A 12,208-nucleotide genomic window follows, 5' to 3' on the forward strand; every position below is an offset into this window, starting at 1 on the left:
CCAGAACATCCATATATACACAAACATGGACAGGAAAGTGAAATGTGATTCCTTAAAAAGTGCATTTTCTGGAGTAATCCTAAGCTGCAAGATGCATGGTTTTTCATGCCATATGGTGTTAAAAGAAAACTAAGAAACTCATCTTGATTAGGAATAGACAGCAAAAATGAGGAGTGAGGGAGAGAAGAGATCTCTGTAAAACTCCCAGATCTAATGCTTAACCCAACAAACATGTTTACAAACAGGATGAGTTTTCTTTGGAGAGGAAGTGAGGAGGAGGGGAGCAAACAGGGCTGCATCTTTTTGTCTTCATCAGCATCGCTACAGAGGACATATGCTTGGTGACACAAGGAAGTCACAGCCATATTCTCAACTGCTTGGCCTCTGTGTGCCCCTGTCTGCTTGGACTAAGACAAAAAGCATGTAAAATATTCAGCAGCTGAGCAGAAACTGAAGAGAAAACCTGACCTGCTCCAAAATCAGTGGCTGAACCGCGCAAACCATGCAAAAAAAAAAGTATGGTTTTGACCAGAAATCCTCTCACGTGGAATCACTGCAACTGAACTCCAGCCTACATTTCAGAGAGCCAAGATCCAAATGATTCCCACAAACAAACAAGGATTAAAATAAATGAAACCTACCTTCCTCCCTGGGAGCTGAAGTGATTTCCAGAACAGAGCCCTACTTATCTCTGCTCACACAAGGCAGAGGCATAGATGCCACTGGGGCTTCCTACATTTCCTCCACCAACTCCAGTTCTGCAGGGCTGAGACCTTTTTACTTCACTGTCACCTTCATGTTAAATGACATTCTGTCAGCCGTCCCCTCTGCTGCCTTCCAGCAGCAATAAAACAGAATGGAATATTGGTGGGAAGGTTCAGCCTCTCCTGCCACACCACCAACATCCACCTCTGATGTTATGGGCCAACACAATCAAATAGGAGGCATTACTTTTGGAGTAGACCACATATAATCCAGCTGGTAGCTGGTGTTTCCTTTTCTTTGCTTTTTCTTGCTGCAGGATGAAATATTCACCAACAACCTCCCCCAAAACTCTCCACAGCAAAATCAAAATGCAGCACGGCCAGAAATGCTGAATGAAGAGCCAAGGTCTGACCTTTCACGCAGTCTTTGCCAGATGCAATAATGTTAGCAGTTCCATACCCAGATTGGCTTTCAGCTTTAAACACTGCTTACCAAAAAATCCCCAGCTTACATCCTGTAATATTCCGTATAATTTTAAAACGTTACTCAGAAGAGACTATGAAAAAAAACCTGTGACTCACAGGAACAGAGCTTCACTCACGCGATGACAGCAGAGAAGGTTGGCACGTGCTCCATGTGAGCACTTGAGCTATCACACACAGCCAAGCACAGCGTATCGCCAGGAGCAGCCTGTCTCTCAGAGGCACAAATGAGAGCATGCCATAAAATGACTTTGATGGAAGGGACCTCAAAGCCCACCCCACAGTGGCCAAGTTGCCCCCTAGTAGATGCCCAGGCTGCCCAGGGTCCCATCCAGTCTGACTCTCAAGTTCTGGTGCTCTTTATGTTCCATGGTAAGTCTGAGATTAGCCATTAGCCTTAAGAGATTTGCCTCCTGCACTCCAATTTTAACTAGGCTTCCAAAACTGCAGGCAGCTGGTAGGATATATTCCAATCCCTACTTACTGCTTTTAATACAGATACTTCTCTAATTCAGGTACTGTAAGAGCAAAATGAAAATGTAGATCTTGAGATCAACGAGAAGGAAGCAGCTGCATATTATCTGAACATTGCTGGCACGAGATACTGAGGTTGGTTCATCCAAACAGCCTTAGGAGATGCTGCCATACACCCTGCATCTGCAGCTATGGACTTAAAAATGTTTTGTTACAGTATGGCCAAGGAAAGCATCGTAAGCAAAATCATTTTGTACTGCATTACAGAAGAAAACAGCAGCCTTTGGTGAACCTTTGGTGTCTGCTTCTCAAACCAAGTGAGTAGACATTAATGCAATTCTGAACACATTTAAAGAAAAAAAACTCAGATTAATCTTATTGAATGCCATGTTTAATCCACCATGCTCTGTCCAATGCTGATGACAAAGAATTCTTCCACTATAATAAGGATAACGCACCCCTAAAATTAATCTCTGCCCTGTGGCAGTGTACTAGCTCCTGACTTATTCTCAAGGTTCAGACAAAACCACTGCCTTGACTTCTAAATGCTTCATAATGGTCAGACTCTACCTTAAGCATTGTCAGAATGGAGAGCAGCAGCAAAGAAGCCCACTTGTAAGGAGTGCATCTCCTCACTTCCAGCATGCATTCAAGAGGATACACACGTGCTATCCAAAAGGAGTTTCAACCACTGCAACTGCTTTTCAGTTTAATAAAACACAAATGGAACAAGGATTTCAAGGTTTTCAACTGCAGCCTCTAAAATCCCGTAACAGAGCGAGGAAAAGAATGAGCAGCACATAACACTTGAATGACAGAGCAACATTTTGCTATCTGTGCCTTGCACAGCACTACAAGAGCATCCTTAAGGCAACAAGCATTGCCTGGCTGCACCCCAGTTCCACCAGCATCACATTTCCACCTGCAATAATCTTGCACAGCTACACAGAACCAAGTTTATTTTTCTTTTTTTTCTTTTTTATTAAGAGGAAGAATTGCTTTTGATTTTAACCAAAACAATTATTAAAACCTAAAGCTTACACATACATTTTGGTAGTGATCATAACTGGTCAACTGCATTAAGAATAAATATCAATGTTTCCAAAACTGACACCGTAATACTGCTGCTTGGTTCATCAAGCAAAGGACAAAATACAAACAGCATACTCCCAACAAGTCTATTAAGCTTTACATGGTTATCAGTAATACGCAGCACAATAAAATAAGCCGATTAAAACAGTTTTCCCCAGGTGATGCCCCTATGATCGTGTTCGTTAGGAAAAACACTTGTAACATGATGGGAAGTTCAGGAAAATCGTGGTGTTGTTAGCCTTAGAGAAGCACTCAGCTACCATTTGTCAGCAGTGCACTGTATTCTGGAGCAGATAAAAGACCTCTGTACAATTTGCACAGCTGCACACAAGCAGTAGTTGTCCAAGGAAGGAGTTAGGACAGTTTTTGTGGGGTTTCTTTCCCCCCCAGTCCTTAACAATAAAACGGACACGTCAGGCCAAAATAGGTTCTTAAAAGTAGGTCAAAAATACCCAGTCATGATCGCTTCTGCATTGGTTTCCTAGCAAATTAATCTACCCACACAGATATACGTAATGCGTATCCTGGAGACAGTGAGGCAGAGGAAGAAAACCAAATACATTCATGAGGTAGCTTAGACTGAATAACTGCAGTTAAAAGTTTTATTGAACCAAAGAAGGTAAAACGTGGTAGTCCAAGTTCACTGAGCAAAAGCAGCTCTCCTGCTGAAGCTGCGCCTTGTGCTGAATAACCCTATTAACAGAGACTATACAGAGGACACGTTACGCAAGTTGGCTCAACAGCAAAGGAGAAAAGGTAGGTTAAATTTCAACTGATGGAACAATTTGGTCAAATTCAGTGGCTTAAGTGAACGTTTCTAGCCCTTGTCCACCTATATTCAGCACAAATGTACAACAGAATATACAGCTGCACTGAAATCCCATTTGTTATAGCGTGTGCTCCCACGCAAGCAGAAGCCAATTCCTGAAAAGACTCAAAAATACCCAAATATTTTAAGTCTGTTGCTTGAAGCATCACTTAACCGACTCATGAAAAAACACTCTGTATGTTATAAAAAACTCCTGACCTCTACAAGGTCCACTTCCTGTGTAGTACTGATTATTAAAATTATTTATCTCTTCCCTCTGCCTAAGGAACTTCATATGCTCTGAAAGAACCCACAAAATCAGGTGGGTCAACAGATATGTCACAAATACTCGGAAAGGAGGGAGGTAGCTCAGGACCCTTGGCCACCTTGGGACAGTTTATACTGATGTAGTCTACCTCCCTTTGTAATCTGCAGTTGAAAATGAACGGAAAAAGGATTTCAATTATGAAATTCAGTGAAAGAATGCACTCAATACAAAGTTCTAATTTGATTCATTGGGCTTCCAAATGAAGTTACGAGGCACCTCACACCCAGTACACAACATTAATAACGTACCTAGTTCATACATTTTACAGACAGTATCTTCTCATCTGTTAAACGCTTGGCTCAAGTGAGTACAGGGTTTTCTTTGTTAACCACTTCACAAACATTCTAGGCCAAACAAACAGCACAAGTAATGTCAAAATCGTTGGGTTTTTTTTTTTTCCAGTAATTGTACCAAACGCTGTAGGCTAAGCCTAACAGAAACTACTGAAGGGAAGTAATAGACTCCATGATGCAGTGCAAAGGTGTTACTACAACATCGTAAGTCAAGGGACGTTTCTAAGGTGCTGAAAGAGGAGATTCTCTGGACGGCGACCCTGTATTGTCCTCCGGTGGGAAAACAGTAAGAGTGCAGGCTCGAATGCCACCAAGCGATTCGGGAAGGTCAAACACTTTATGCCACTCATCTTTTTCTGGATCGTATTTCTGAACTATTTCCACCATACAGCGGTTATTCCAAGAATATCCTCCAACTACATAGATTTTATTTTCAAAGACAGCGACCCCAACATCACTTTGCCCACGTAACATGGCAGCAATTGGAGTCCACTGGTCTAGAGTTGTTGAGTAATATTCACAGCTTAGAACATCATCATAATCACTCGTTCCTCTAAAGTGATTTCCACCAATAACATAGAGCTTGTCTCCTACAGTACACATGCAATGCAGACCTCTGACTGTCGTCATCGGAGCTTTCTGAGTCCATTTGTCTGTGTCAGGGTCAAAGCACATAAGTTCCTTCTGGAAAGTATCGTGGGTAATTCCCCCTAAAAAATAAAACAGATGTTAGAATAGTGCTTACTCTAACAAGTAATAATTAAACAGCAAAATCAAATATTTTAGTGAATTCATTCCATCTTACATAACGTTTCTCCCCATTGGCTTAGATTAGTAACACATACGCATTCCATTTCAGATTACATTTTAATGGACTTTGTTCCTTTAAATCTGGATGTGGGAGCCATACTCTATGCAGTACTTCATTAAATAAGAAGATTATGGCAGATTGAAAGAACAGAAACTTGTTACTCATTCTTCATTCTGGCAAAACTTTTGGTTTTTTAACTATTTGTTCAGCTCACAAGTATTGTTTCATACCATGAATACAGAAGACCATTTCTCTGCCTCAGTGGTGTTACATTTTAAATGGCCCTTACCTGCTGCATCCTGACAGAAACCTTTCAGTAATTTAAACTGAGAAGATATTTCACACATCCTGATAGCAACGAGTGCCTACAGTTCTGTATATTTATACATTCCTAGTGATTCCCTACAAAGGCTGCTGGAGAGGTTCCAAAGGAAGCAGTGGGATGATTTCCCCTCAGTGGATGAAGTACCCCCATCATCCTGCATCCTGACCTGCCTATTGATCATGCAATCAAAGTCTGTAGGCTTATTGGCTATGGTTCATTTCAGATTGTGATAAAACTATCTGAGGTGCTGAAAAATACACGGAGAATGCTGCCCCTGAACAACCTCCTGCTGTGCTAACCATTCAGCATTGAATTATGACCCTTGGATTAACTGACAGATTGCACTGTGTCCACAAGCATCGTGTAAGAAAGTACTTGGAGATTAAAAAGTAACCACAGGAAAAACAGAGGGACTGTAAAGCCCTGACACTTCTTGATAGCCATGGTAGTTGACAGGGCTTGGTGGCCTGTCAGAGAGCAGAAGCCTTAACGTAGTGATGAAGAACTGACCAAGAATCAAATCTTCATGTTTTCACCCCTAAATCATCCCGACTCATGGGGATAACTGAGGGTATAGGAAAAGAAAAATGTGGGACACAGTATTGATGTGAACAGTCACATTAAGGAGTACACACACATTCTGCCTGCACTAAGATGAGCAGAACAAGAAAAAAGCACAGATAGCAGCACAATGACTACAAGCTAACTAAGATTTGAGCACAGAAACACAAGTGTGAACCTGTACCTTGTGGTAAATTTTGAACTAAATTCCTCCTTTCCTACTGGCACAAAGCCCCTTCCATGCAAATTATCCAGAGAATCAACTGGCCTCAGTGGATCTCCCCAAACTGCCTGCAGGTGGATAATCTTTCCCATTTCCTGGCCAGAATTCCAGGTTAGAAAGTAGAGGATACCCCATGAAACAGCAAGAGCACAGAGGACTACATCCTTCTTTCACCTTCTGTGATCACAGGATGGACCTGTGGATGACGCCAGACGCTAATCTACAGGGAAATATTTAGATCAGCGAGCAAAAACATAGATTCAAGGTCTACTTTTTCCCATTAGTGGTGAAAAACCATCACTACTAGTTTTATTCCAACTTGATCACCAAGACTGAGACCAAACCTCCTTTAGGAAGTGAGCACATACCAGACTTTCAGAAAACCTACTTCTTCAGTTCAGGGAAAAAAAGAAATGAAGCCATAACCTGGGTGATACAGGACTAGGTATATTACACTGCAAGACCACTGAAAGCATACACATCATTTGTAAATTGTGTTTAATATCAGTGCTTATCCCTTTGAGTCAGCTCAGTAACAGCAGATGTCTGTCTTCAAAACACCAGAATTTCCAATGCTTTCCAAAATATACCAATAAGGATGTGTTTAATGGTCATTTGTTTAATGGTTATTGCCACATTAGTGACACAAAAGAGATGTTCTGATGGCTTAAGTGAATAATTGCTTTGCAATTTGAAGCTGTTATTATCTAAATGCATAACATTATTGGAAATCACTTTCTGGGACTCCACGGTATATAAGCCATTTATTTGGCTTCATACAGATGTGTGTCACCAGTTGGTATCGTGGCAAACATACTGCAAAAGGAGACTATCTCATCATTTCCCATGAACTAGGAGAAGTCAGATAAGTAATTATTTCATAGAAGTAACACAATTCCATGCAATTACCTGAAATGTACATTAAACCTCCATACACAGTTCCAGCATGACCATAGTGGGGTTCGTTCATTTTTGCAACGTAGCTCCATTCGTTCATTCTGGGATTGTAGCATTCCACAGTGGCTGTTTAAAACAAATGAGAATATAAATGTTGAATCTAACACGGTAATTTGGCTTTCAATACAGCAGCAGTGGCATTAATATATTCATAAATGCAGGAAGTATTAATAGGAAGCATTGTATAGCTGAGAGTTAAGGGAATTAGTAAATATTATGTGCAGAGACAATATAGAAAAGCCTCAAGCGTCGTCCCAAAGGAACAAAAAAATAAAATCCTGCATTCTTGCCTTCCATTAATTCCTTTCCCATTCCTTTTTGATACATAACCCACCCCAGCTAAAGAACTCTGTCAGAAGCAGAGTTGTGGGACCCAGTGCCCACGCTGTGTGCATCCAGCTGCTCTGCTCTTGCCTCTTGGAGAGCTTCCTCCATTGTCTGCTGGAGATTGACAGAGAACCCGAGCAAGCTGTAGAGATTGGCAGCTTGAACAGCACCATAGGACCAGAAGGGTAAGAGACCTGAAAAACCTGTAATACAGTGACCTTCCAAGTACAAAGCAATTACCAATAGTCGTGCTATCTTAGAATTATTCAATCTCCTTTTAAATAATTAAAATGATGAATCAGATTCTAATGCTTATTAAATGACACTTGAGAGATGTTTGTGGACCACGCATACGAAATGCAATCTGTGGCATTTTACCTGCTTCAGAACAAGCTTTCGTTCAATCAAGTGTAGAAAATTTCAGGCACCTATATAGAATCAGCAATGGTGACTGACAGTGTGGGATTTCCCATCAAAGAACACAGAAGCTGATATTCTTGACATTATAAAGGCAGAATCTCATTACAGCATCACTGTAAGGCTGCACACCAATATCAGTGAAGCACATCAATCAGGCCAGTAACACTGACACAGTGACTGCAAGACACCTCGCCCTAAACTGCTGATCTGTCTTTAAGAAAGCCTTTGGAGCATTTTGGAAGAGATAAATTAAACCACAGCCTCAGACTATCTCCAAAAGAACCCTGGTCAAGGAAGATTTAGTGAAGCATGCATTACAGTGGACTTCTTTTAATCCCTTTAAAATGCATAACCTCCTTATAGCCGCAGAACAGGGTATTTTGCAACTCCATACAGTTAGCATCCCAAGGAGACACACATTCCAACTAGAAGCTTCCAATTCAAGTGTCAGGAATATCATCTGAAAACTGCTTCAGCACCATGCAAGATTAAAAGAGAATGACATTGCACAAGAGAACTGTTAAATTGTTTGGGTTTTTTTTCAGCTTTCCCTCCCACAGGAGCTGAAATTTAAATCTGCAAGATAAACTAAAAACCCAAAACTGATGTAAAGTAACTGAAGTGTCTCTGTACACTACGGCTGACGTGTCAGATCTGTGGCTTGTAAGACCAGCCCAGCTGGTGGTCAAGTTTCCAAGCTCCCTCTAAGGGCTCTCTCCCTCACTGAGCACTCCCCATCCCATACAGCTCTCTTCTTACACAACAGCCCCATCTCAGCCATTGGAAATAAGTCTTTCACATTGTATACACACAGATAGTTTAAAAAAAAAAAAATAATGCATGAGTGAATGGGGAAAAAAAGGCACTCAAGCATTCCTCTGCAAATAAGAGATTAAAGTCATGCTATATTTTTACTTGAAGTCCAAAATCTCTGCTTACAAAGCTTGTTTTTATCCCCATTTAATCTCCTGTTACATCCATCTGGGATTTACACTGCCATGATGTCAGCAGGGCAGAAGACAGAACCTTACCCAGTTGGAAGCACAAACAAAAAACCAACGCCATAAACTGAATGTAAATTCAATATCTCAATCCAAATTGGGTTTAGCAGTAGGATTCTGGTACCATGTGCAGTACCAGCCCAACTCTCAAAAGTTTCCTACCTCCTTCCTGTGTGAATGTATTCATCCATCTCAATAGTCTTTCCTGAAAAGGAAAGCTCCTTTATACTCTGCTCTACTTAGCAACCAGAAAAGCAAAGATATGCAGAAATTTCAAGAACAGAAAAAGATCAGACATGCAAGTAATTATAGGTGTCCCAGTTCCAACCTGACAGCAGACCCTTCCGACCTCCTGCTAGCTGTCATGTTGCACCAAAACCATCACTTGCTTTCACAGAAACAAAGGCATCCTCCTCCCCACGGTGCTTACATTTCTTGCTGAGGTGAGAAACTTACATTTCTAATACAGTATAGAGGCAGGAAAAGCAGAGCATGTATAAAAATCATGAAGCCACTGGCAATCAAAAAATGGCAATGGACCAAGGCAGAGGGCAGCTGTTTCTCTCAACTGGCACAGCAGTTCTATTTGAGAGAATCTTTAGTCAATAGGCCGCTTTAAGACACAAAGAGAAAATTAAAGATGCAAAAATGGATACACATCACTCTGCTGGCATCACTACTGCCACACAGTAAAGACATCAGCTCTCTGAGCAAAGATGCTGTTGAGTTCAAGATCCCCCACCTCCGATGAGGCTTCAAAAACTCTCCTGTATATTACCTGTACACATAAAGATATGCTTGATAATATAACAGACAAATCCAAACTCAAAACTCACATCCACCATGCTCTAAAACCACTCTGATTACTTCTGAGCTGAGAAAAGCCTCCTGTTCTGCTTGGGTTTTCTGCATAGTTGTGGCCCTGTTTCCCAGCAAGATCGTTCTATCTTTGCTTTAATGCAATCTCCCACTGCACTGAAAAGGAAAAAGTAACTCCAGCTATTACTTAAAGGTGCCGTTGTTTTAAGAAATAATTCTGTGTATTATCTCTGGCTTGAACACAGTACACAGGACAGTTCACTCAAAAGAACTGTGTTACTGAACCAAAGCACATATTTTTATAGGATGAGACAGATGGATTCATTTTCCAAGAGCGTGAATGATTCAAATCAGGCTTTGTGTTTTAATGGTGAAAGTGCTGCTCTGGTCATTACCAATAACACAGGGAGGACAGATCTCATTTTAAAGGACACAAAACTTTGGCAGCCCCATGGAATGCTCAGTCTGCCCTTACTTTATTTTGCCATATGTGATGCTACTTGAGGATATACAGATATGAACCACTTCTGTAGCTTCTAAAGGGCCTTGAGGTTTATTACAACAGCACACTTCAGCAACTGTGAACAGTGTTCAAAAACCTGGAATTTTCATGTTACCATATTTCCTGACACAGCTTGCTGCTGTAGAACTCAAAGCTTACTTTGTTAAGCTGAAAGAGCCCTAAGTAATTTGGTTCCTAGCATGGTGAGAAAATCGCTTCAAAATAAGCTTGTACATGAGATCAAGCCCAGGCTGGATGTGGCTCTGGGCAGCCTGGTCTGCTGGTTGGCAACCCTGCACACAGCAGGGGGTTGAAACTAGATGATCATTGCAGTCATTTTCAACCCAGGCCATCCTATGATCCTTTGGTTCTCACTTCAGTCTGATATTTACAGGACTACACAGGCAGCAAACAGCCTAACAGCAAAACAAGGCAGATTTTTCTTCTTACTCAACAACATTCATAACACTATGTATAATATGCACATTTATGCTGTATTCTTCATTATTACAAAAATATGTTGCTTGAACTCAGAGTTAGCATTACAGGAGCTACACAGAAAATGCCTTCCAATTTACAAGGGCAAGGGGTCAGGACAAAGCATAGCTGTCTTTACCTAAACTATGAGTAGCCTTCTGCCTTTATTGCAGCATGATGGATCTGCAGTTCAAACAGTCCAACATCCTCCAAAGCCCTTAAGAGAATCTCACACAATGCCAAACTCCAGTGAAGGCAGGCAACAGCAGAGCCTGAAACATCAGAACACGGACTGCTAAGTTCCCTATGCAAGGAGCAGCTTCTGCCAGCATCAGGAACAACTGAGTTCTTTCAGAAACAAAAGCACACTTTTTTCTTTGAGAGGAAACTAGAATCCTGTGTTCTACACAACTAGAAGTGCCATACAAGCGCTGCTTCTGAGCATCTTTGTGACCACACAGTCTCTGTCTCCTTTCCCAAAAAGCTTTTCCTCTTGCATGCCTGGTTTTTCCAAGCTGCTCCATTCTCTGTGTCTTCTGCCCTGCTTAGACGCTTAAAAAGAACAAACCAGAACTACACACAGTCCTCCTGGGACCAGTGCATACTTGGAAGTTTGAATTACAATTTTTGAGTTCAGCACATTTCATAAAACATTCACCATGTTTTCACTCTGTTGCATCCACCACATCCACAGCAGTTTACTCATCCTTACCACTGAACCCAATTTTTCTCCAAGTGCCATAGATCATTGAACAGCAGCAATTTATTACTGCTAAAGTGCACACTGCTGAGGAAGGAAGTGATATTTACAACACGGTCCTCAGAAGATTGATCATTTGAAAACTGTTTGGGGAAGACTTGCTGTAGAGCCTCAAATAAAAATAAAATCTTTATCCCAGGACTTCGTCAGGAGGTAAAAAAAAGAAATTCATTTTGTTAACTTGAATCCTTCGGCCCTTTTCCATAAGAGGTGATCTTCTGGAAAGCTGAATTGAGGTTTCTGTAATTTTTCCTCCTACAACAGATTGAAATTAGTTTGAACCCAAGGCCAAGTTCCTTAATACCTGTCCAACACACACCTGACCTTCTCTTGTATGAAAGCTTGAAGTTTTTCTCCTCTGATGAGAATGGAAAGTTTAAGCTGGATTTCATCTTTCAGCTGTCAAGGTTTATGAAAGAAACATGAAAATGAAAAGTGACTTGCCTCACAATTAACAAGAAAAGAAATTGAAGCCCTGAATCAAAGCATGAGACAGCTACAATGCTTAGCATTTATGGAGTGCTCTTCCCACAATGATCCAATGACATTTTCCAGCTCTGTGAGGAAACTGCTGCAGTATTTTAATGATATCTTTACAGAATAGTTTTAAACAAGTGATGGATTTTGTGTTTCAAAGTTGCAGAAGAGTTGAGGTCAGCAGAATGATACCGTATGATCAGATCTAAGAAAAACACGGCACTAAAAGCTTGCTTTAAGCACTGCTTGCAATGGCTCAGTAACAGCCAAGCAACTGACATTTGTGCCAACTGCACAGAATAGGGTTATGAAATACTTAAGGTAAGTAATCCGGCTGGCTGCTATTAATTAATGTCAGTAGAAAAC

The 12,208-nt window shown here is 41.0% G+C and overlaps 1 protein-coding gene across 7 annotated transcripts in view; it reads right to left on the reverse strand.

Annotated features, from left to right (window-relative positions):
• Nucleotides 1-4,056: 4,056 nt before the first annotated feature.
• The window catches only part of KLHL13 (kelch like family member 13), a 66,222-nt gene continuing 58,070 nt past the window's right edge, over nt 4,057-12,208 (reverse strand). For all 7 annotated transcript variants that reach the window (XM_048959870.1, XM_048959873.1, XM_048959871.1 and 4 more), the window contains 2 exons: nt 7,012-7,125; nt 4,057-4,892 (listed from right to left, as the gene is read on the reverse strand). In XM_048959870.1, the coding sequence (XP_048815827.1) occupies nt 4,405-4,892; nt 7,012-7,125 (602 nt within the window). In that variant the 3' untranslated portion in view covers nt 4,057-4,404. The remainder of the gene's footprint in view (nt 4,893-7,011; nt 7,126-12,208) is intronic.

Source organism: Lagopus muta, chromosome 13, assembly GCF_023343835.1.
Source record: "Lagopus muta isolate bLagMut1 chromosome 13, bLagMut1 primary, whole genome shotgun sequence".
Classification (NCBI taxonomy): Eukaryota; Metazoa; Chordata; class Aves; order Galliformes; family Phasianidae; genus Lagopus; species Lagopus muta.